The following is a 27529-nucleotide window of genomic DNA, read 5'->3' on the forward strand; positions in this document are numbered from 1 at the left end:
AGAATTTAAAACATACTACTTTCCCATAAAAATATTTGTACTTACTTATATCAAAATAAAGATTGTACTTATTCCTCAAATGTGACACGTGGGTTCAGTAACTTTTAAAAATTGTAAAATCTAGTCTAGGGAGAAAAAACATGAAAATTTTGGAAAAATAATGTGTAAGTCTAAGATTTTTGACAACCAAATTGAATGGCAAGGAGAATAACGTACATTGAAGATTAATAATTGTATGTGTGTTGTAATTTAATTGTGTTACTTATATATTTTTAATGTTTTCGAGAATAAACTGATATATTTTTCTAATATATGTTACTTTTGTTTGTTACAGATCCAATTACAAAATGACTACGCAAATATTAAATTCGACGCAAAGTGTTTTAAAAGACACCTACGATTATTACCTATGGACGTTATCATTGTCAGGTAAGTTTTAAGTTTCATCAATAGCAGAGAAAATATTACTTTACGATACAAGTGCAGAAAAGAGAAAAATCGAAACTAGTGACTATAAATTAAAACACGAGCGAATTGAGTGTTTTAAATCGATGCTAGTAACTACTGGCCCCGTAGCCGAATGGCATTTCTCCGACGCCAAACGAAAGCGATACGCCGCTGGCTCTGTCGCGCCAATACGCAAGCGCGATAGAGATAGATATCTACTAGCGCTTCGTTTCGTGAGCGTTTCGTGAGCGATTGTGCCATTCGGCTAGCCACCCTGTACTTTGCACTTGTTTCGTACAGCATTTTACAGGACATATCGTCACTACTTTGAAAAAATCTCGTATCTCACGCTGCACCTCAAAGTTAAAACGCAGTAAGTCTATATGCATTCCATACATACTTACTACAATTTTCTTTTCACTGACAGACGAAGATACAGGTTTTTTTAAAAGTAGTGACGATATGGCCCTTTGAAGTTTCGACGTGACAATAGGCTACTAAAAATAAAATAAATAAATAAATGATTGTCTTCTGTAGTATTTTTTGCGAAATATTATAAGCATTAGTTTTAATAAAGAAACTGCCATCTGACCTTCCAACCCGAAGGGTAACTAGGCCTTATTGGAATTAGTACGGTTTCCTCACGATGTTTTCCTTCACCGAAAAGCGACTGGCAAATATCAAATGACATTTCGCACATAAGTTCCGAATAATTCATTGGTATGAGCCGGGGTTCTAACCTGCGACCTCCGGATCGAAAGTCGCACGCTCTTACCACTAGGCTACCAGCGCTTTGATCAAAGATGTATGATAATATAATATCATATATTATGGGGCCTTTCATAAAAATTGTATAATACATTGTACAGCAAGAGGAGGAAGTTAAATACTTTTCTCAAACATGGTATGAAATATTGATGTTATGTGCCTTACAATTGGCAGCGAAGTATGACGTTGCAGGTGCGGCTAGGACGATTGATAGATAATGGAATTTCATACAAACCTTGCAGGCCAAGGCCGGCAAAGTCCTCTTTTTTAATTTCCAAACACAGATAATTGTGACATAACATCCAGGTATTTAGCCAATTAAAAAAAAACTATAAGGAGCTTTATAGACGTGCCGACTGCAACTGGTACGGGCCCTAGACAATATTTGATTTTAGGTGCGTTTTCATACAAAAAAAATTTTTTTCGTTTTTTTTTTTAATTTTTTTTTAACTTTTTGTTTTTTTATAAGCGTATACGGGGTATCAAAGGGGAACGAAAATTCGATTATTTTTGGGCTACGACGCACCGTTTAGGAGATACAGCCATCCAAAGTTACTATTTTCAGTAGACTTATTTCATACCATGTTTGAGAAAAGCACTATACATACCTCGGCGGGAAATGGGGTTGCCCGCCTCAGACCTATCCGGCCTCGCTTTTTCTATAACTCCCGCTCCGCTTGCGAGCAAAATCACGTTTAGTGTGCGAGTGTGATCAAAAATACTTAACATACAAAACAACCATGACTCAGGAAGACGCGTGTTTACACTTTGATTAAAGTAAAATGGCGGAAGATACGGCACGTCAATACTAGTTGTCAGCTAATAAATGGCACTACACACTACTACATACAAGAAGACCCACACAGCTATGTAAATTTATGCTATTGAACGACAGAGGCACACCGATTTATTACGACGGTAGTGCGAACGAGACAAACGCGCGCATCGAGATGAGCCTCTTTCCAAGTGTCATGTCAAAACTCTTTAATAAAGATTAAAAAAAAATGTAATTGCAAAGAATCAAGAAGTGTCAGCAGACAAATTGGAGTATAAGAATTATGAAACATATTTTTTATGAAAACAAAATAAATTACTTATTATTTATTACTTTACTATTTTGCACTGTGAAGCGATGTTTGGTTTGGTGTAAGTAGGGTTAGCAAAAAAAACCGGCCAAGAGCGTGTCGGGCCACGCTCAGTGTAGGGTTCCGTAGTTTTCCGTATTTTTCTCAGAAACTACTGAACCTATCAAGTTCAAAACAATTTTCCTAGAAAGTCTTTATAAAGTTCTACTTTTGTGATTTTTTTCATATTTTTTAAACATATGGTTCAAAAGTTAGAGGGGGGGGACGCACTTTTTTTTCCTTTAAGAGCGATTATTTCCGAAAATATTCATATTATCAAAAATCGATCTTAGTAAACCCTTATTCATTTTTAAATACCTATCCAACAATATATCACACGTTGGGGTTGGAATGAAAAAAAAAATCAGCCCCCACTTTACATGTAGGGGGAGTACCCTAATAAAACATTTTTTTCCATTTTTTATTTTTGCACTTTGTTGGCGTGATTAATATACATATTGGTACCAAATTTCAGCTTTCTAGTGCTAACGGTTACTGAGATTATCCGCGGACGGACGGACGGACAGACAGACATGGCGAAACTATAAGGGTTCCTAGTTGACTACGGAACCCTAAAAACATAATTATTAGTATATTTTTTTATATTTATTATTTGTGTCTTTCCCATCACGGAACAATGGTATTCCGGACCTTTGGGAGGCGTGCGCGGGGCCGAAGCCAACACGTAGAGGCCCTTTCGACACTTTAATGAAATGTAAGGGGTACACCGAGCGGATGTTGCCCTTGCCCGTATCATGGGACACACGCAGAGGCAACACCCGCCAGGGTGTAAGGACTATTTGAGAGTTAATGGAATCTAAAATGAACTGGTCTATTTTGATGAAAGTGATGGACTAAATGAAATGAAATGAAATGAAATGAAATATTTATTTATAACAATGGTTACAAGTCGGCTTAATACGTACAGGAGTTTAGTTGAACTAAACTTTTACAGTTTACATAATATACACATATCTAAATAATTAGTTTATATGTAATTGCACATCCATCAAGTACTACCCACTACATGTAAAATAATGGGCGATATTACATCACTTAGCATTATAAGGTAAGTGGCATATCAAAGAACTCTTTATATTCGTAAAACATGTTATTAAGGAGCCACTTGTTTAATTTCGTTTTAAAACTGGCGGCAGAAGTTGCATTTCTGATACATTCCGGTAGGCGGTTGAATACTGATGGCCCGAGACAATAGACCGATTTTGCCGACTTCGCCAACCTGTGGTGCTCCGCTACTAGTCTATCCGCGTGTTTATTACTGCGTAATGGGTAATTAGTATTAATACCTCTGCATTTGAATTGTAGGCGGTTGACGTATGTGAATACAGATACCTGTTGTATAAATATACACGGTAGGGGCATGATTTTGTATTCCACAAAGAGATCGCGAGCGGGGGCGTCATTAGGTTTACCGGCCATACTACGAAGAGCTAGCTTCTGTAAGGAAAAAACACGGTACCAGTCGGCAGCCCGAGCCCACAGCTCCGTACCGTAGGTTAGCAGTGAGTGGACCGTCGCGAAGTAGCACTCCCGCACCGCGGCCCGGCCAGCTGTTCGCGCCAGGCGGCGCAGAGCGAAGCACGCCTTACCTAACCGGCTGCATAGCTAAATACCAGTATTTAGTCCATCACTTTCATCAAAATAGACCAGTCTATGCCCAGGCTATGGATAAAAAACCGGACGCCTGCCTAATAAAACGGTATCCAATTTTATTTCCGGCAGACGGTGACTCGTCCCCACAAGATGGGCCCCCACAAAAAGCGACATCCAAGATGGCTCAAGGGCAACACCGGTGTGAGAACTCAAGGGTGTCGAGAGGTGTACACCGCTTTCTGCCCAGTGGCTGTTAAGCCACTGCACCAACTCGCGTCTTATGCAAATTTTCACTTCCACCCCTGGGGCATATAGCCCTAACGACTCCACTCTGGACGGCCAGCCAAGGCAAGCCAGAGGTAGAGAGTACTGTCCCACCCACCCGCCTTACGGGTAACAGAACTCCCCAGGAGCACTCGGGTACGTGGGGTCGCTGTTCCCCAACAGCTCGCCACAAGCTGCCCTGCGTTGACTGATTGCACTGGTAAAACCAATGGGCGATGGGGTCGTCACATCCCTACGCCTAAATATATTTATTATTATTATTATTATTATTTTTTTTTTATTCTTTATTTGAACTTGATCTTGTAATTTTTTGTAAAAGATTGTTACTTAACTCCACGCTGCGCTCAAAAACACGCATTACAGATGTTGGAGTTAAGACCGCCAAGCTGAAATGGGACTGGGCAGGCCATGTCTGCCGTATGTATGCACAGAGGTCGGCTTTTTAGCCACGGTATGAGTGCCGCAAGACGGGCGGAGATCTGGCAGGCCCAGGCGGAGATGGCGGGATGACCTGGACGTGTATCTCAGCGCCTGGCTGGAGATCGCTCATAACCGGGACAAGTGGAGATCGAAAGGGGAGCCCTTGCCCAGCAGTGAGACACAGTATAGGCTTTAAATAATAATAATTTTTAACTAAAACTAGAGAACAACTTTAAACAACCACTAACAGTAAGCACATACCATAACAAACAAATGTATCACTAGAAAAGGCGCGAAATTCAAATTATTTATGCTAATATAGACGTTCACGCGTACATTTTTATATTTGCCCATTTTTTTCTAGTAACAGAAACAGCTTGATAGACTTTGCATATAAAAAAAACATATTGTTTCATAGACACTTTGCAATAAAAAAAAACTGTATTTTTCCTGCTTTACAAGACAGTTTGCTTCAACTTATGTTCGAAGACGCCAGATTTATAGCATAATCAATATAATCACTCGAGCAATTACGCAATTACAAAATTAAACTGAAAACGGAACATATTACTTAAGGGAATACCTATAAAATTAAGGAAATATCAACACGAACTGTTTTTCGCGAATAATTTCACCAAATTGACGATGTTCCGTTGACAGGGGTAATTGAAGAGTTCAGCCCGAAAGGACAGCATCCATTGATGTTTTAACTTAACACTTTCGAAACCGGGCTCTACGCGGCGCTACGACATTTTCGCTACATACGGGGAAACCCATGTAATCGGCTACGCTTCTACGAGCGGTGTACCCGACAGTCGGGTTCTTGGTAGCGAAAGTGTTAAGCATCAATGTATGCCGTGTATTTTCAATTTGCCTTCTGCCTGGGAGGTCCGATGTTGTAATTTGGTAATAACCGTGTTTAAAACGCAATGTACTTGTTTAAATAGACAACATAATTCGAGAGGCTTGTTTGTTGTACAAATTAAGCCACTTGTTTGTCTTGAAAATTGATTTCACTGTAAACTTGTCGGGAAGAACAGGCACTGGGTTATTAATTTGTCTCGTCGTCCAAGTAGGCAGTATAAACAAACAAAATAAACAAAATTGTTTATTTGGCAATATAAATTTAGTCAGTGGTACATTACGTCTTATTTTTAAACTAAATTATGAACTTATTAACCAAAATTTAGACGAGGCACTTTTTCTTTTTGCCACAACTGTCAACAAAACCTTATTTGATTTTGATACAGACATTAGAAAAAAGCGCTCAAAAAGTTCCTCCGCGCGAAAGAAGTGAAACTTCGTAAAATTGAAATGAAAATATAAGAGCTTGATGACGTGTATCTCTCTTAGGGTTGCAAATAATACGGTTTTTTTCTGGCTTAAAAAATACATGAAAAAAAAAAACGTGAAAAGAAACCAGTTTTTTTTCTGGAGTATGTTTTTTTCTAAAGTACGAAATCTCAAAATTTGCAAAGCAGTTTTAGACTTAATGTTAACTATTAAACGAATAACTTAAAGTTCTGCTCTTATAAAAGTAACATTTTACGAAATGTGTAGTTGGTAGTTATCACTATTTACTGTTGGCAACACGGCCGCCTCTCCACGCTGCACGTAGCATCGGGGATTCCCCAATAAACGTTTGTATACTGAATGTTAATCGTATTAAAATGTACGTTATTGTTATTGAAACACGTTACAATACAAGTCACGAAAAACCGTTATTGTCGAATTATTTGTTCATGTGAAAAAAAAACATATTTAGAAAAAAAAACCATGGTTCTCGGTTTTTTTTTCATAATTCTGAAAAAAAAACATTTGTTTTTTTTTTCTATTTGCAACCCTAATCTCACTCACAACACACTATTACTTTTTGAAAATATGAAGTGGCTGAAATTGATGGAACTAAAATAGTGACCTCATATTTTTTCTTTAAGAAAAACCTTATTAAAATTGCTTACGATAGGGTACTTTCCTATACTTAGAATAATAGTTATTTACAAAACTTTTCCCCTCACTATAGCGAGAAAAGTCGAGGCGTCCAGTCTGCCTCTTGTCGTTGTTTACGCACTACAATAAGCCTTTTGTGTCTGACAAGTTCATCTCCAGGAAAACTAGAAAACAAATAAACATATTTGGTGCGAGTGAATTAAAAAAAATCTTGTTGATAAGGCAAGCATTTTTGCAACAAACTTTAGTTGATCATTATTTTATTATTTGTAAATAAAAATAACAAAATAATGTACTACTAAAGTTTGTTGCAAAAATGAGGTCAAATATCATTATATAATACATCAAAAAATTATATAATCAATCAACAATCAATACCAGGTAAAAGTTTTATTATATAAATTATTTATTATGATCAACATTTTATGCTGACGCTACCGCGAATGCAAATCTCAATCTTTGAGCGTCATTAATGTATCATGCGTATTTGGTCGCACGTCAACGAAACTTATATTTCTATCCCGCTCTGCAAAATGGCCGTCAAAACAAAGACTGAATTTATAAATTATATTAGAAAATAAAATTTTTCATGTACTTACGAGTGAATAGTGATTCCATGCGATTTGTTTTTCCTTTTATAATGGTTTATGCAACGCATAAAAGCACACGAAAGCATTTTGGTTACGTTTTACCCATAAGAAATAATTTATAATTTCCTCACGTCACACGTCTCACGACATCCGATGCGCACGCAGTGCCCATTGCAACTGAAGGCAATCAGGCGACGGTCGCTTGATTTTTGAGGCCCACATTTGATTTGAGTGGCGCGTCACCTATCTTCCGCTATTTTACTTTAATCAAAGTGTTTACATAAACAAACTGCCATGCCGTGATTGGAACTTTCAGTCCCAGGATCATGGGTTTAGCAGGCAAGGTCACGACCAACTGCGCCGAAGCGTTCGTCAACGAACTATAGATATATAGGTAGTAGGTTTGTTATTGTACTATCTTGTTTTATTTTTCTTAGATTAGAATTTTATAACCTGAAAAGTAATGCTAACTTAATTCCTTTAATTTTAAATCGGAGTAAGTGAAGCTAACTTAATTCCTCTAATTTTAAATCGGAGTAAGTATGACCGGAATTATTGTGACAGCTTTTTATTGACAGTTGATTGGTTTTAAAAGAAACTATTGTTTTAAGTGCCAGTTTTATGACGTTTCCCTTTTGTGTAGTGAAAATAACACAGATATACCATAGATCAAGCAAACGTATCTAGTATCTACTTAGCGTGTCAAATGAACTCAGCAGTAAAATCCACTGAGCCATCCGTCTTTAATCGCAACATGCAGCTATCGGGCGTCAATTTTTGTAAGTTGACGTCAACAAAAACGTTCAAATGCCTCGTTACGTGATATTGGGTTGGTAAGAAAGTAATGAGCGAATCATAACCAATATTGTAATTTTTATTTAATTTATTATTTTAATCATTTATCAAAAATATAACGGCCTTCGTTATCTACTACTTGTCTCCATCGTTCTGGTAAAGAATGAATAGCATCGGCGAAGAAGTTCTTAGGTTTAGATTCAAAAAACTCAGCTATGTACTGTCGTAGATGGGCTTGATCATCGAACTTTTTTTCATTCAAGGCATTGCTTAGCGATCTGAACAATGCGTAATCCGTAGGTGCCAAGTCTGGAGAGTACGGTGGATGAGGTATCACTTTCCAACCTAGCTCCAATAGCTTTAGCCGAGTCACTTTTGCAATGTGTGGGCGAGCATTGTCGTGTAAGAAAAAAACTTTAGCATGCTGTGGACGATTCTGACAGATTTTTTGGTTTAAATTTTCAAGCTGATTGCAGTATACTGATGCGGTAACAGTCATTCCACTTGGTAGGAGTTCCCAGTGAATAATACCATGAATATCCCACCAAACGGACAGCATAACTTTTTTCGGGTGAGGCTCTGTTTTTGGTGCCTCTATTCCTTTTTCGTTTGGAGCTAGCCACTGACGTTTGCGTGTGTGATTTATATATATACCCATTTTTCATCTCCAGTGATAAGATGGTCCAACCAGTTGAATGTGCGGCGAAAAGACAGAAGTTGTATGCAGATATCGGCACGGCGGTTTAGTTGATCTCTATCAAGTTCGTGCGGTATCCAAACACTGTATTTGTAGTTTTTTCCCAACTCGTGTAAATGTGTTTCTATGGTGACATGAGAGCAGCCTAACTCGGTAGCAAGAGTACGACTCGTTAGCCTCGGATCTCCTTCAATTAAGGTTTTTAATTTGGCTACATCAATCTTCACCGGTCGACCAGACTTAGGTTGATCTGATAATGACTTTTCAGCCACTACGCCACTACGAAACCGCTGGAACCATCGTTTCGCCGTGGCCTCAGACACAGGAGCAACACGCTGACATATATTACGCACTGCTTCGGCGGCTGAATGGCCAGACTAAAATTCATATAGTAAGCAATGCCTTACATGCACTTTTAATTCGTCCATTTTCTTCCTTATATTAGCTCGGCGACAGCTAGTGAATGACTGACGAGAAACTGTGCGACTCGCCCTTTATATACTTTCGACCATAGAAGATTCTAGAACTCTCTCAAAAATTTTATGTGGAATTCAATCGATCGCTCATTACTTTCTTACCAACCCAATATTTAATTCTGTGGGCCTATAGTGAAAAGGGGTATAACTCAAATTGACTCGGTAAAAAGGTCACAAGTCCCAGGTGGGACTTTTCACTAGGCCCACAGAATTGCAATAACACAAAACTTATTAACACTCAAGGGCCTGAGACATATTTAAAATCACAGGCAAGTAACAACTTCAGTACAAAATCTGACACGCTCGGCCCCTATACAAATAAATGAACTTGTTTCTTCTATCTTAATCTTAGTTCTGTGGAAAATACATAAAAAAATACAAAAAAATAATAATTGGACTGAACCTAAACTAGCAATGCACGGTCGAGAAGTTTCCAAAGTTGCAGAACATTCCTCATGAGAATTTTCGGTAACTTCTGAGAATGTTCTCGAGAACGAGAATTTATCAGAATACTTAGTAACTTCGTAGTTTATACCATAATTTCGTCGAACTCAGCAAGTCAAGACGTAGTCCCGTGGTAGTGCGCTGGCTTCGTATGCCGATGTTCTCAAGTTCGATCCTGACAGCGATCTTTTTTTTTGTATATACATATATTGGCATGCCAAAAACAGGCATCAAGAAATAATAGTTCGCTACCTATTTTAAAAAAGTCAGGACTAAAACTGTGAAGTCTGAAAGTCGGAATGTTCCCTGAAGTATAGTGAGAATTTAAGCAACTTATAGTGAGAATTTAGGTAACTTATCAACAAAATAGCTAACTGTAATAGACAATATTATACCTATAATAACATATAGTTTTATATTATGCCCATTTAAACATTATTTCAAGTATATTCTCTTGTTTAAATAATAAATTGCATGTTGCGGGAATGTTCTGCGAACATTCTCAAGAATGTTTCCACTTTTAGGGAATGTTCTGCAATTTCTACATTACTAACCTAAACTCGTGCAATTTTTTTACCTACTTTTGACCCCAGAAATGCGCGGTTACGATCTTCCGGGTTCCTCGATCATATACAATATTTTAAGGTACTCGCTTGTAAACTTTGATAACAAAGTAAGCGAGTTTCAATCTCAGCATGGCAGGTTCATCAAGTGTTTACTAACAACTTAGCTGCCTTGTAAACAAACACTATCAACGACATCTTCAAGGCTCTTTCGCTAACGCCGTGGTTTGCGTGGACGACGGACGCGCGACCGTCGCCGTCGCGTCGCATCGCATCGCCTATCATCGATAGTTCATCGAGGTCGCCTACCCAAGACACTAGAGATCGAAGGTTTGATTTCGTCGCGCCACGTAGCGTCGCATCGCCGTCGCGCGATCGTCGCGCGACCGTCGTCCACCCAAACCACGGCGTTATACCTCGGCGGCTAGCCCAAGTGACAATCGTTGTCGCTACGTGGCGATCGAATCAGTCTGGCTCTGTCGCGCTACTACAGAAAGGCGGAGAGCTGGCAATAGGGTCACCCAAATTTTGGCACTAAAAATGGCGAATGATTCAACTCCTTACTCGACGCTAGCCTCAAACTAAAGCTATCAGACCGACACCGCTTGAGCATGTCTCCCTCTGTTCGTGCAAATTCTTGGAAATAGAAAAACCGAAATAATTTCGTACCTGCGAATTGTTCTTTAAACTGCGAACGGTTCCCACTAATAAACGTTTGTTCACTGAACGAAAAAAAATACCGGTTAGTGGAACCAAAAACGCTAAAATAAAGTTCTTGGGTCAACGTACGGAACTGTTCAGAAAAAATACCGGTATCCGATCCCTAATTCAAAGTTTCTATGGGAATCCTTCGTCCCTATACTTTCAATCAAAGTGTTATGGCTCGTCGATGATTCTTTCAACGTCAGAGTCTAGGGAAGGCACGCGTTTTATGAAGACAATTGGCTGGTGAGCCCTTCATTAAATAAATAAATATTGTTGGACACCGTACACAGGTCAACTTGGGCTAGGTTGTACTATGGGTTCTAGGCGACGATATACTTACTTAAAATATAAAAAAATACATACTTATATGTATACATAGAAAACATCCATGACTCAGGAACAAATATCTGAAATCATTTACACAAATAAATGCCCTTACCGGGATTCGAACCCGGGACCGCGGCTTAGCAGGCAGGGTCACTACGCGCCAGACCGGTCGTCAAAGATCAAAGACACGTCGGACATTTTTTTCAAAGTGCCAAGATTTTGTTGACCGTCTATGCGAATCGTAATTTGTGATGTTGGCTAGTTAACCCGAGACTATAATTATTTTGATACTCCTATAAAGAATGTTGTGGGGATGGTTACGTAAACGGAAGCTGAGTCTAATGATCACTTTCACTGCGCCGCAAAACCGAAACGACGTATTATTATGAAATACGAGCGCTCTTATCACTCTTAAAACTAGTATTCTATGATTTATATAACGCGATAGTCTGCGGTCTTTTACATTTGCGTTTTTATGTAAACGGTCTACTGACCGGATAAAAAATGGCGTCGTAACAGAATGGCGTGGTTGAGATAATGATAATTTCATTATTGCTGCATTTACACGCTTGCTAACTTTGAATATCTGGTAATCTGATAATGTTGTTCTATGGCTGTTTGTTTATGTTTCCAACCGGTACCTACATAGTTAAGGAACCACCACTATGATACTGAACCCTAACAATCTGCAACATTGATTGAGTAGTGAGTGGTATATTATTTGCACACAATTACTTAATTTATATTTACTACATTTTATTTTATTCCAATTCCAATAAGGTCTAGTTTACCCTTCGGGTTGGAAAGTCAGATGTAAAAACTAGTGCCCACGCCAAATCTTGGGATGAATTGTCAAAGCGGACCCTAGGCTCCCATGAGCCGTGGCAATTGCCGGGATAACGCAAGGAGGAGAATGACTAACATAATATATTTTATAAGTAATTTATATTTTACTAGCTTTTGCCCGCGGCTTCGCTCGCGTTAGAAGGAGACAAAAAGTAGCCTATGTCACTGTCCATCCCTTCAACTATATTCACATAAAAATCACGACAATTCGTCGCTCCGTTTTGCCGTGAAAGACGGACAAACAAACAATCACACACACACTTTCCCATTAATATTAGTTGATATTAGCATGGAACTTACGGATTTTAAAAATTGGAAATTAATATTGAATTGAATAAACTGAAATGTAACTACTTCAAAAATAAAAAATAAAAATATATTAACAATTTAAATCTTTGTTATTAAAAGCCTTATATGAAAAGATGAATACTTACACTAATTTATAAATAAACACTAATGGCCCAGAAATTTAGAATCGGAATATATATCCATACTAATATTATAAATGGGAAAATGTGTGTGTCTGTTTGTTTGTCCGTCTTTCACGGCAAAACGGAGCGACGAATTGACGTGATTTTTTAAGTGGAGATAGTTGAAGGGAAAGTCACATAGGCTACTTTTTGTCTCTTTCTAACGCGAGCAAAGCCGCGGGAAAAAGCTAGTTAAAAATAAATAAGGGCCGTACTAAAGTGTCAAAATAAAGTTCTGCTCGGAAGTTATACTTCTTAAACACGAAGCGGTAATAAATTAATTCACCTAACTAAGCTAGAGTCTGGCTAGCCAAATATTGTTGACAGATATTTCCTTGTGGTATCACCAATTGTCTATGGTTTAAAAAAAAGGCTAAAAGTCTGCTGTCAATTTATGTCACTTATTCAAATTGTTCGCGGGTTATTAATGGTAAATCTTAAATATTATAACAATGACGATATCAAGCGAGGTCCGCAATTTGCTGTTTAAGCTAATAAATAATTACAACCAAGAGCGAAGTCGACGTGAAGCGGCATATAATGAATAAGCTGCAATGTTTACAAATCGTAAACAATATAGTAGGTTGGTGCTCTATTAATATTTTGATACTTTAATTACTAGTTCTAACATTTGCCTATAACTTTGATTAAGTATGTGAATATAATAAAACTTAAATCTCATAAACAGGAAAAGAGTGTAAAGACAAGGAGAAACTCGAAACTCTGGAAAGCATTAATAAAATAAAAATATTGGAACGTAACGATTTACGAAAAACCAAAATTTAGAAGAAATCAGTGAAGTTACTGGTCAGTAGTAATTTGATATAAAAATATAAAAAATAAAATAAATAATATAATTTAGCCTATATACGTTCCACTGCTGGGCACAGGCCTCCTCTCATGTCTGAGAGGGCTCGGGCTATATAGTCTCCACGCTAGCCCAATGCAGACTTCACATAAATCTTTGAATTTTTTCGCTGATGTATGCAGGTTTCCTCACGATGTTTTCCTTCACCGTAAAGCTAGTGGTATATATTAAATGATATTTCATACGTAAGTTCCGAAAAACTCATTGGTACGAGCCAGGATTTGAACCCGCGACCTCCGGATTGAAAGTCGGGCGTCATATCCACTAATATCATATCATTAATACGTCAAATGCTAACAGATTTTGTCAAATTTCTGTACATATATTATCAATTTCTATTGATTTTCAATATAAGTGTGCACAGAAATCAAAAATATTTTCTAGTATCAAAACTATATCTCCTACTATACCAAGTGTGACCAGCCCTAGATTTTTTGAATTTCCCGCCAAAAGTTGGGGCAATATTTCATTAGCCACACTCTAACTCTTAAAGCTTGGCAAGTTGGCAACATTTTCAGTTAAGGTGACGCCGAAAGTAATTTAATGCAACTGCGCCTGTTTATTTATGTAAACATTTTGGATACGCACGTATTACAAAGGATAATAATTTATATTGTATTTATTCATTTATTTATCTTTTCTCTTAGGCTAGGTTTTTTTATAATATGAGTATAAAATTAAAATAAAAAAGGCACAACAATATAAAACATATAAACACATTAGAATAAACCTAACCTAGGGTGCCGCCAGCAGCGGGGCAGGGCCCAACCTGCCGGTGGTTAGGGCTGCAGAGAGAGGAACCGTATTTTATTGTATTTTTTATTATGTAAATAAGTAAATATCGAAATCAAAAGTACCTAAATAAAAGTTAAAATGTTTTGAACCATTGTTTAGACAAATACATATATAACACCGTATAGATAGATAAAGTCTATGAAAAAAACGTACCTCACTACCATACAGAAAAAGGTACGGTGGCCTAGATGGCATTACACCTTTGGGGTACGCTCAGCTAGATGGCGCTAATATTAATATTTGACATTTTAAAACATATCAAGCTAACAATATGGGCTAAAATGTCAAAACTGAGGTTCAAAAGTTTTAAGCCCGTGTCAAGAGATGGCAGTCTATGCACTGTGATTACACATTTTACTTCGACAGTAACTCACTATAATACTCGATCCTCTTTGGTTTAGATTAATCTACATGTTAATATAAGAGACTTGATTCGGTCATGCCTAAGTTCGTATGACTATTGAAGTACTTTGTTTGTTTCAAAAAAGGCATTATTAAGAAATTTTTCCTTGCTATAATAGTTACCAAACGATTATCTGCAACTACCTACTAAAAGAAATAGAAATAGAAATCATTTATTCGTGACAAGTGACAACAAAAATTATTTACACATAACACAAAAAGATAGGTACATACATAATATTTGCCACGAAATGGACCCGACTTAGCATGGTGTTAGCCTGGGAAAAGAAAAATCACACGAATAACCAATTCAATAGACAATGTTTTGATGAATTTTGTAATCGCTGTGATATATTCAGCACGGGAAGCATGGTCGCGCGATAGACGATAAAATATCAGGCCGTCCCTATCGCACTTACAAATAGTGCGATAGGGACGGCCTGCTATTATATCGTCTATCGCGCGACCATGCTTCCCGTGCAGATCCCTGCCGCCAAGTGAATGCTTCGCCTTAATTTTGAAGGTGACTACGAATTCACAATTCTCAAGTGGCACGAAATTTCACATAAATTGACTTCTTGATTAATAAGATTCTCAGTTCAGCTTTAACATAACGGATTCTCTAATTTCTTGCTGATTCATGTTATTTAAAGATTGTTAGCTTATTGTAGCACTGAAACTTAGTAGTTCATGTGCTCTGCCTACCCCTTTATAGGATACAGGTGGCGTAGCCGAATAGCATTTCTGCGACGCGAAACGAAAACGAAACGCCGCGATAGTTAGTCTGGCTCTGTTGCGTCAATACGCAAAAGCGATAGAGATAGATATCTACGAGCGTTTCGTTTCGTGAGCGTTTGTGCCATTCGGCTAAGTAAGTACCCAGGCGTGATTATACTGATTACATGTATGTATGTATGTATGTTAGCTTATTAAACTGTATCTGTAATAATTGTGCAGAAGGATATTTTTCATTGAAATGCAAATATCCCCTAATAACTGATGTGCAATTTGCGAAAACTTAAAACAACATAGTTTTTAGAAATTTCATGGATGTTTCACTTCAAATGTACGTGATTATAATATACAATAAAAATTTTAAACGTTTCAGAATAAGGCAAGTAAATAAAATAAGGCAACCTCAACAAAAATGTTAAGGTTATTTTTTTAAAAACCCTTGCGAATATTATGAGAAAGGAAAACTCTAGTGGGGAAAACTAACAAAATCGAATCAAAATATTAAATCTACGCGGAATTAACAAATTTCAGAGGAAATGATTTATTTAATCAAAAAGTAACACAGCATTACAGTTTACACAAAGGCACTGTGAAACTACAAAATAAGACAAACGATAAATAATACAAATAAAACATTAGATTTGGGCGACGACGTAACAGCGTAGCTCCGTTGCATCGTCTGACTCGGTGTAAAGTCGCCGTCAATAGACTTTGTGAACAATGTAAACAAACCTTGTAGTCAAAATGTCTTTAATTTCCATTCTAACTAGTCAGATACTGGCTAAATCCATGTGTTAAATCAATTCATTTCACAATGATCCTCAATCTTTGATATACCTAATAAAATTGTGCTAAAATATTGATATTTTATATATAATAGTTTGTTTACATTTTCGACAATTTCTATTGACGGCGATTTTAGGATTCGGCATTATGTAAGAGCTATCACGATTCATTCGTTAAAAAATTATGAATTACAAGATATTAATTTATCTTAGTGATTATAATAGAAGACTATAATAGGTACAATACGGCGTTGACTGAACAAGTTATTTCCATTGCAGAAGTTTTTTTGTATTGCTCAGATGAATTTAAGAAGTGGGTGGGGGGAGGGGGATTTCAGCGTCGGCGACGATTATGATTGATACTTAACCGTTTAAAGTTCCAGAACTGAACTTCAAGAAACAGTTCAACTGTAGTAGAATTTTAGATATTAAAAAAAATAGTATTTTATACAGTCGTGATATAATACAAAGCTTTTCAGTCGAGTACCATGTTTAGGCCACAAAGTGCTGAGTGGCCTAATAGTATACGGTACGAGAGTGAAAAGCTTAATTATATCACTATTGTATACAATACTTTTTCTGTGAGTCATCATCAATCGACGAAAAATATCATCATTCAAGTTAAAATTAATGTTAATGGCGTCGTTCACCGTTGTATCAACATCTAATTACTTGGTCACCAATTGTTTGTAATAACCGTCTGTGATTGGTCGATAATGCGATGGATAAAAAAAAATGTGTTTCAGGTGCTGGAAAATTTACTTAACTTGGCCTCAAATTGTAGGTATACCTATAACATGATAAAGTTTGACGTCCCGTCCCTCTTCAAAAATTACATTACAAATATAGATGGCTCTTTTTCTAAAATCTATTTTAGAATCCTAAAGACCAATCCTACCAAAAAAAAACTATTGACCGTGCAGTGCCGTATTTTTAGACATACACAGAACACTATAAAGGATTAGTCTTATGACCTTACCCAAATAAATCTCGAGGTAATAACTCTTATATCATAATAAGAATGATCATTCACCGCGTTGGGTATGAATAGAGGCTGATATTCCTTGGTTGGGGTCTCATCATCCTCATCATACTCCTAGCGTTATCCCGGCATTTGCCTCGGCTCATGGGAGTCCGAGGGTCCGCTTTGACAACTAATCCCAAGATTTGGCGTAGGCACTAGTTTTACGAACCATCTGACCTTCCAACCCGAAGGATAACTAGGCCTTATTGAAATTAGTCCGGTTTCTCTAGTAAGGTTTTCCTTCACCGAAAAGCAATTGGCAAATATCAAATGACATCTCGCACATAAGTTCCGAAAAACTCATGGGTACGAGCCGGGGTTCGAACCCGCGAGTTCCGGATCGAAAATCGCACGCTGTTACCGCTAGGCCACCAGCGCTTTGGCTTTGGTTGGGGTCTAATAATCATAAATTTCTTTGCAAGTAGCAAGTTGCAATAATATGTCATAAGTTTTGTTCTTGATATCATCATTGTATAAAAAATACTGATTACACAAAATTCTAAAATATTGTGTGCACAGATATTTTTAACACGTTCACTGCGTTACGGGGGTTTTTGAACCCCGTACGCTGTCATCACTCAGTGCGGGTGAGAAAAATCGTGTTCACTCCGCTGGTGCGGAAGCTGTATTTTGGTCATTTTTACAACTACGAAAATGACAAATATACATTTGGATTTCTGTTCAAAAGTATTATTTGTTCATATATTAATTATATACGGGGTCTCAGGAACCCCGTACCGACCAGGGGACAAAAATTATCTTCTAGTGCGATACGGGTCTCCGTGAGCCCCGTAAAAGAATTTGCTGGCCCGTACGGAGTTGTGGGCACAGTATCGCTAGTGCAGTGCTTACTGAAATACTTGTTATCGGCAAATTAAAAATGAAGCGCTTGAACCACACGTTAGAACTACTATATTCCAAAAACAAAGGTTATCCCACACAATAAACGTCAAAATCACCACAAATTGACATCTAATTGCAGGCAGGTAATTAAATATATGTTTTTAATATGTAAAAACGGTGGTGGTTTATCTTATTTTATTTACCTTTGTTACTTAATTATATTAACTACTTTCACAAAAATACAAGAGTGCGAAGTATCATATTTTTGATGTGTAATTTTTTTATTAAAACAGCATATACATCGATTTTTTTATTTCCCATCACTACTAATTTATCGACCTTAATACATTACATGCGTTACGGGGTGTACTAAACCCCGTATTTTTTCAATTTTAGTGCGATACGGGGATAAAATAACCCCGTATTTTCTTTTCTATATAATTTTCTGAGTTTTTATCGTATACACGTGCGGGGATAATGAGACGTAGGAAATTTCATACTCTTACAGTAAGTCGAAAAAAATATTGGAAAATCCAATATTTCAGGAACTTACAGCACTTTTAACAGACTTAGGCGTACGGGGCACTTTTATACTCGTAACGCACTACGATGTAAACTATTACGGGGCGGATTGGGCCTCGTAACGCACTAGATTTTGGGTTAAGGTTTTGGCTTGCCGCAGCGAACGTGTTAAAGGGTATGACGAAAAGTCAAAGTCATCTTAGTAAGTTAGGTAATTTTAAGATTTCGTTTGTTCGTTTTTAGAATAAGTTTTATTATTAAGTAATTTTTTCTGTTTTATTTTACGTTTAAATTGTAAGTCTTGATTGTAATTATTTTATCTTTATATGAATAAACATTTTAAATTATTAAATAAAATAATACTTACGCAAAAGTCAAACATTTGAGTTCAATGTCATTTGAACAATACCTACTCAAAAGATAGCATAATATCAAAAATAATAATTTTGGTTAATAAAATTGACACTTCAGACAATGAATACAATGATACATCAGTAGGAGGAGTCCGGGGAACTTGATCAAGTTATTCAGCTATTGTTTGTAGCCAAAGTGTCAATCTCTGACGCTAGAGTGGCAATTGAATTGCAGTTTACTAGGTCAGCAATTCCCGTCAACTTTGTACAATGCCACGTCAGCAAATTTTAATTGATCCTATTTTGTTACCAACATTTAGTAATATAATTCGACTTTCGTAAGATATATACAGGGTAATTGTTATAATTAAGAAAATATAGATACTAGAGAACCTTAATGACGAAATAAAACTTAATAAAATCTCAATTCATCAACAAAATCTTGGTAACAAAATAGGAATTAATAAAAACAAAAACTTTTCCCTTAATTTTTGTACAAAGTTGACGGGAATTGCTGAGGTATCGCATACTATAATTTTTTAACTCCCGGCGCAAAAACGACGGGGTGTTGTAAGTTTGACTGTGTATGTGTTTGTCTGTCTGTCTGTCTGTTTGTCTGTTTGTCTGTCTGTCAGTCTGTCTGTCTGTGTGTGTGTCTGTCTGTGGCATCGTAGCTCCCGAACGGATGAACCGATTTCGATTTAGTTTTTTTGTTTGAAAGCTGAGTTAGTCGGGAGTGTTCTTAGCCATGTTTTATGAAAATCGGTCCACTATGTCGCGGTTGGGGTTTTTTTTTTCAAAATTTTAATTTTGTGGTTATTTTTCACAATTATTTATTTCACCATCCAAGAAAGTTGATCTTCTCACCTATATGCAATTAACGCCTAATCAAAAACACATGATGACAATCATAATAGTTTCACCAGACCAACCGGTAAAGGCTTGCATTGCTGATCGAAAACAGATAGCAAAATTGCATTTTATCCACAAGAGCGCAACGTAATTTCATACAAATTTTAACTTGATGTCTTAAGCTGGCTTGTAGGATTTACCTATACTTAAATGATGATTTTGAATCATAAATATTGAATAAATTGATGGTTTTGATTTATTTGGATGACTATGAATAGTCAGTACTTACATATTTTGTTCGTGTTGGTGTGGTGAAATATTTTGTGTTTCACTCGGTGGCAAAGTTTGTTTAATCTTCGTGCCTTGAAACCCTCGCAACGCTCAAGATTCCACTTATTGAACCGCGTTCGAACTGATGTCAAATCTTTCGCCTGCTCGGGTATCAATATGGTAACGCAACGGAGCCACGCTGTTACGTCGTCGCCTAAATAGAATATTGTTCTTTTTTCGTCTGTTTTTTACTATTTATGTGCTATACGTATTGTTTTTATATTTTAGTTTCACAGTGCCTTGGTTTTACTGTTATGCTGTGTAACTTATTTGAATAGTAAATAAATAAATAAGTAAATTGTCATGTGCAGTTAAACAACAACTTTTCCCCATATAAAACAAATACCTATTATTTTAACACTTTTCTTAACTTCATTTTCCAAGTCTCCCACTAGTATTCTCCTGGGATCCCCTTGTCGTCCCACAGTCACATAATTTCAAACATTGCCTGAACTAGACGGTAGCTATTTATGTATCAGTCACGTGATATTTTGTACTATTTTGTTATTCCGATTTTTTTTTGTGCGCCGTTTCGTTTTGACTTTAAGGGCCACTTGCACAAACGAAAATGGAGGGTTAACACCATTTTATATGGAATTTGACAGATGATAGCCCACTTACCCTGAGTTAGTGATGTGCAAGTTGCGGAAACTTTCCAAAAAAAATTTAAATTTCTTGAAAAATTCACGAAACTTTCACGGAAAATAAAGGGAATTTAAATTTATGAAATGGAAAGTTTCCTTCCATACAATTAAAAAAGAAAGTCTCCGAAGTTTTCCTACGTGAAAATTTCAGAATTTTGGAAACTTTCCGTCGGCACATCAGTACCCTGAGTTGAGTGGTTGATGCTAGTGGGTGCCTTAGTGTGGCTAACCATTAGTATGGTATGGGGTATGGACCATATCATTATTACTATACTCGATAACGTATTCCTCACGGAAAATATGTCTAATTTTCCATGAAGATCACGTTATAAAAATACATTTATTTCAGATAAATCTAGTAACGATATCCACACCCTAGGATAATTTGTCACCAAACTATGGGACAATACTAACAAAAGCTTTTTATCTTTATGAATAATCATCTCTCATTTGTTACAGACAACAGAACAAAAGGATGGCCGCTAGTCGACTCGCCAGCCCCAACAGTATTCTACACAATGTTGTATCTGTTCATTGTATGGTCAGGACCCAAACTCATGAAGAATCGACAGCCTTTCCAACTGACCTGGTTGTTAGTACCTTACAATCTCGCTATGGCTGGTCTGAATGCTTACATAGCGCTGAGGTTGCTCACGGCATCTTTCAGATTGAGATATAGTTATATATGCGAGCCTTGCCGGCAGAAATACGACCCTGATGAAATGCAAGTAAGTATCCTGATATTATTAACTATAGTCACTTCAAGTCAGTCAAGGAGGTGAACTGTGTACAGTCACGGGTCTTTTTTAATAGCCTATAGCGTGTCCCACTGCTGGGCCTGCCTCCCCTGTTTTCCGCCACTCGTGACGGCTTCAGACAGAGGTATTATTAAGCAAATTTTAACAATATGACCAACAACAAAACTGCTATAAAATACAGATTAAATAGGTCAGGTAAAAGTACCAGCATTTGAACCGCTCATACCCAATAGACAATAGCCTTCTGTCACATTTACTGACATGGACTTAAGATTAAAAGTGGCTTCTACCGGTATGAAAATGAAAATGAAATGAAATATTTATTTTTCAAGTAGGCATATTACAATGCGCATATGAACGTCAAATAAAGCTACGCCGGCTCTAACCCTACGCCTCAGCCTCGAGAAGATTTCAGTCCCCCCTCCAGACCGGCAAGAAACTCGGCGGGCAACTTCTTTTCAAAACATTACATCTTATAATTAACATGCATTAAATAACAACATACAATTTAACATGCAAAAGTATTCATCAAAGAATATGAACAGACTAGGTACCTACTCTATGGAAATCAATTTCAATAAATTATATTATTGCTTAATAATACGTCGTTCTTCTTCAGAGAAAACATATCAAATTGTCATAGAAGAAAAAGATAATATGAATCTCAATATCATTAAATATGTAATTTACCTACACAACATAAAATATAAAATATTTGATGTGCTTTCTTATCTGAACTGTGTCCTCTATACATAATACAATTATTTTAATTGCTATTCGTTTTTTGTAGTTTCTGGTTCGGGCCATGCATGTTTGTCTGTCAAATAGTCCTCGACTCTGTAATAAGCCTTTAACATCAATGATTTTTTTAAGTAGTTCTTAAGAGCTGGGAGGGGTAATCTCAAAGCAGTGTCAGGTAACTTATTATAAAAATGAATGCATTGCCCAACAAATGACTTCTGTACTTTACGGACACGAAACTTCTTTATGGCAAGCTTATTTTTGTTTCTAGTGTTATAATTATGGATATCAGAATTCTTAGTGAAACAGTCTAAATTCTTAACAACATAAATTATACTATCATAAATGTATTGGGAAGCTACAGTTAAGATATTAATTTCTTTGAAGAGTTCTCTTACTGATTCACGTGTTCCTAAGTTGTAAATAGAACGAATGGCTCTCTTTTGTAATACAAAGATAGTCTGTATGTCAGCTGCTTTGCCCCAAACCAGAATACCGTATGACATTACACTGTGAAAATAACTATGATACACTAGGCGAGCTGTCTCAACATTAGTCAGTTGCCTGATTCTCCTAACGGCGTATGCGGCTGAACTTAATTTGCTTGCTAGTTTCTTTATATGAGGACTCCATTGTAGATTTTTGTCCAATGTTAAACCAAGAAACAGTGTTGTATCTACCATCTCTAAGCATTCATCATTCAAAAGTATTTTTGTATCGATTGGTTTAACATTCGGTATGCTATCAGACTTTTGTAGCTTTGCCTTACAGTGTAGTACTAACAGCAACACTTAGCTAACCATCGCTAGACGTTATGCCCCTGTAATAGGGATTACACATGTACAGCTAACAGTGTTGCCAATGGTACTATTGTATATATATTTAAGGTGCTAGTCAATCAGTGCTAAGCCCTACTTTCGTATTTTTACTTGCAATTTTTAATTTTACCTCCCACTATAATAAGTATCGATTACCCATAGAAATTAAGCACTGATTAACTTCCTAACGCCTTGATTCCATCGTTTATTTGTAGGAGAGAAACTTTGAACTAATAACGTTTGCTCAAAATATTAGTATAATGTAAAACAGATTATTCTCGCACCCAAAACTTCGGGGTTTATCATCAATATTTTGGGTGCTTGAGTTATATAGGAAGCGACTTTGTAAACAGGTATGGATAGACCCTTTTCCGGGAATAATTACATATTAACTAGATTCCCGGTTTTCCACGGTGGTTTTCAACACTTTAGCTTAGTTCACACATATTAATCAAATACAAATTATTTGACCCTTGTGTCGTTTACGAACTATGAACTGTTAGGAATAAAATCCCATCAATGACCGAAATTTACTGAATCTTTCCGTGCTCTGTGAATCGGTCTTTGCTCATTTAGTTCAGTATAGGATCGGCGAGCGCGAGCGGTTTGGATCGAGAATGAGTGTGTGACTGCGCCGACCGAGAGCGAGAGCTACTTAGCAGAGCAACAAAAGAACGTCAAGTTTTCATATTAAACTTCGGTTACTTACAACCTTTCGGTCACCAACCTTACAATCTGTGGACTATTCGTATAACTTTGACACTATTCGGTCCCATTCGTTCTGATCTTTCCGACCGCAGTGGTCGCTGGTCTGGCTGAACTAAATGAGCAAAATACCTAAAAGAGCGAACTAGTTCGTGGTAGCGATTGAACGAGATCGGAGCGCTCCCATCAACGAACGAAACGGCACAAGCCTATTTTACTGAACGTCACCACTGTCACTACACACCGGTCGGTCGGACTAGTGGTAATGGCGTTAGATGCGTAAGCTAAAGACCCGGTTCGGATTCCCGACTCGTCCATCAGTGGATTTTGTCTCCTTTTCTTCGGTGTATGATAGGTATCTATTTGGGATTGTAAATTATATACCTATTAAACCTCCTTAAATAACCCCTTTATTGATGGGTAAATAATTAAATATTGCCTGAAAATCCATTCAGTAAGAAATTAAAAGTGTCTTCCCGTTTTCTCACACGTATTGATTTGAAAGGAATTATAAAGGAATGATAATAAAATGTTGCCACTTTTGAATTTCTACTATTTTAGTCAGATTGTACAGACAGACGTAGCAGAGGATTTTGCTTTAAATGTATACTTATTTGTACATTTGCACTCCAAAACTCAGAAAAGTACACTTTACCTGGCGTAGAAATTCCAAAACAAAATTTGCGTTGACTCGCAGGAATTAATATTTTACACTTAGAAAGTTCTATAGATTTAAATAATTAGAATGCTTTCAGTAGCTAAATCCTGCGAAATATAATCAGAGCCACAGACAAATAAATTGACTTGAGGTCTTAGAGAATTAGAGATATTATCTACAAACTATGATCAGAGGGGTGAATCCACGTAAAGTAACGTGAGTCACGGGTGTTTATTTGAACTGCAGCTGCAAATTAAAGGATCTATGCATGTACCGGGAAAGTAACACTTATTTAGAGATAGATTATCACTTGAACTTGCGTCGTGAATAAATGGAACATGCCATAAAATCGTGACTCATGTTACTCTTGCCTTGCATTCGGTGGTGAGACGACCTTCGCGCTGCGCAATAAAATTCAATGTCGGCTGCTCGCATGCGGTCCATTTATTAAATGTAGGTAAGAATTTAGAATGGCGGCATTTTGTGAACATCAAAGGAGTGAGCCTTCTGTACTTGTACTATTATATATTCTGTGATTGAGCCAGAGGTTTATATTTCCTCAACTACACCTAGTTCCGAAAAACTCATTCGTAAATTCCGGTGTACGAACCCGCGACCTCCAGGTTCAAAGCCGGACGCTCTTACCGCTAGGTCACCGTAGATTCCATAAATTGAATCCATACTTATTACTTATACTTATATACTTATACTTAGGTATACTTATACTTATACTTATTACTTATAATATTATAAATGGGAAAGTGTGTGTGTCTGTTTGTTTGTCCGTCTTTCACGGCAAAACGGAGCGACGAATTGAATTGATTTTTTAAGGGAAGACAGTTAAAGGGACGGAGAGTGACATAAGCTACTTCTTGTCTCTTTCTAACGCGAGTGAAGCTGCGGGCAAAAGCTAGTACTTCATTACTTTAAAAGTTTTTCAACAAATGTATCATCATTTTAATAACTACCTGACATTTTATCCCGCTAGGCGGCGCCTGTGCAAGTGTCTAGGCATGTCACTGTCATTCATATGTGAGAGAGAGAAAACAAATATCATTTTGATCTTACGTATGAATTATTATACAATGGACTAATAGGGTGGTGCCATCTGTCATAACCTTTGAGTGTGCCTCTTCATATTACTGTCACATTAATTATCTACCCGATCTTTCAGTAGGTCCTATTTATGACTTAAAGAGGTAATAACTCCCTCGCAGGTGCGGTGACGTCTTAAACTGTCGTAAGCAGTACGTATCATAAATATCATAATATATAACATTATTTATACCTACCTCGGGCGTCAACAATTGAATATACTCGAGATTTAATAATAGAACCCTACGCTTTGATAAAGACTCAACGAACAGTTGAACACCCTCGTCAAAAATGTATCATATTGCTTCTTTGTGATATAATAAGCGCTACTATGGATGGCGATGTACATAGTATAATACTGAGTGTAACAAAAATAGTAAAAACACTTTTAATTTCATTGTTTATTCTGTATTGTGATCAGTTTAACAAAAAGTGTAAGAAATAACATATTTGTGTAAAGTATTTTTAGTCTACGCTTGGAGGGTCGACTTAATTAAGCGACATTTTTTATTGAAATAAAGTTTCCAAGCTTTAGTGCGACTGGGCGGGACGCGTTTGTCGTATGCCGAGTGACTTTTGGGCTAAACAGACAGCCAACTGGGTCCCACAAAATAGAACCTGACTTCGCGAAAAACCTAGATGGCGTTGGCGAGATCACCTTGACGCCTTGATAAGGACTGGTGCGAAACGGATCAAGTGCAAGACCGAGGTCCGAGATACTTGTAAAGGGAAAAGGGAGACCTTTGCCCAAAAGTAGACACTCTAGGTCAGACTCATATAAATAGATAAAAAGTTTCCTTAATCAGAGCCCTCTTATTTTTGTTATCCATTATAATTATCAAGGACAAAAAAGCGTACCCCCGAAATGTTTCGCAGCCTGGAAGTGGCCAAAATCATATTTTCTCCAAATATGTTTGCGTGTTTTTATTTTTTAACCCCCGACGCAAAAACGAAGGGGTGTTATAAGTTTGACGTGTCTGTCTGTGTGTATGTCTGTCTGTCTGTTTGTCTGTCTGTCTGTGTGTGTGTCGGTCTGTGGCATCGTAGCTCTCGAACGGATGAACCGATTTTGATTTAGTTTTTTTTTTGTCTAAAAAATGAGTTAGTTGGGAGTGTTCTTAGCCATGTTTCATGAAAATCGGTCCACTAGGTCGCGGTCGGGGGTTTTTTCAAAATATTAATTTTGTGGTTAGGTTAGTTATAAGAACAAATGAAAAAAAACATTGTAGGCATCATCAGTGTAGTTATGATAGTATTTAATAGGTGGCGCTGAAAAACTGAGGTACGATTCTTAGTACGAAGGTTGTAAATCCTATATACTCGTAAATCATCCTTGTAATTATCTTGTATTTAAGCGGCCTGTTGTTTAATCGGTTGCAGAAATTGACATTTTTTAATACTCATAAAATATTTATCTCTTTCAGATAGCCGACGCAGTGTGGTGGTACTACTTCTCGAAGCTTCTAGAGTTCTGTGACACATTCTTCTTTATTCTGCGGAAGAAAGACGAGCAGCTCACCTTCTTGCATGTCTACCATCACTCCACCATGTTTAGCTTCTGGTGGATTGGCATCAAGTGGGTGCCAAGTGGATCAAGTAAGTTTAAAAAAAATGATTTGACAGCTATTATACACCGTGTTTTCTTTTTTTTTTCACTTACATAATTTCCTATTTATTATTTATGGCATTAGGCTCGCTGATTTAAAGAAGCTACCTGCGGGCGTAGCACACTAGTTTGATAAACTTTATCGCATCGGTGCGTCCCTATCGCATTTACCAATAGTGCGAAAAGGACGGCCTGACGTTATATCATGTATTACGCGACCATGCTTGCCTGCTTGATGTACCTAATCTCTTTTCGTTAACTTAGATTTTTTTTTCTTGAAATTTTAAATTACAAAAATTACGAGTACTAAAGTAATATAATTAAACGGTTTGATTAAGTAAGTATGACCTTTCCTCCGCCGTTTCGAACACAACATTGTTCCCTCCATCTCAGCTTCACTTTCCAGCAGTAGAAAGAAAATTATATCAAAAACAAATCAAAATTTGAAACATGCCTAAGCCATTTAAAGCTTTA

At 37.0% G+C, this 27529-nt stretch overlaps 1 protein-coding gene across 1 annotated transcript in view; it reads left to right on the forward strand.

The window, feature by feature from the left end:
- The window catches only part of LOC125228539 (elongation of very long chain fatty acids protein 4-like), a 51544-nt gene that overhangs the window by 16922 nt on the left and 7093 nt on the right, over positions 1-27529 (forward strand). The window contains exons 2-4 of the mRNA XM_048133141.1: positions 335-429; positions 21134-21402; positions 26874-27045. Of these exons, the coding sequence (XP_047989098.1) occupies positions 348-429; positions 21134-21402; positions 26874-27045 (523 nt within the window). The 5' untranslated portion in view covers positions 335-347. The remainder of the gene's footprint in view (positions 1-334; positions 430-21133; positions 21403-26873; positions 27046-27529) is intronic.

This window comes from Leguminivora glycinivorella, chromosome 8 (genome assembly GCF_023078275.1).
Source record: "Leguminivora glycinivorella isolate SPB_JAAS2020 chromosome 8, LegGlyc_1.1, whole genome shotgun sequence".
Lineage (NCBI taxonomy): Eukaryota > Metazoa > Arthropoda > Insecta > Lepidoptera > Tortricidae > Leguminivora > Leguminivora glycinivorella.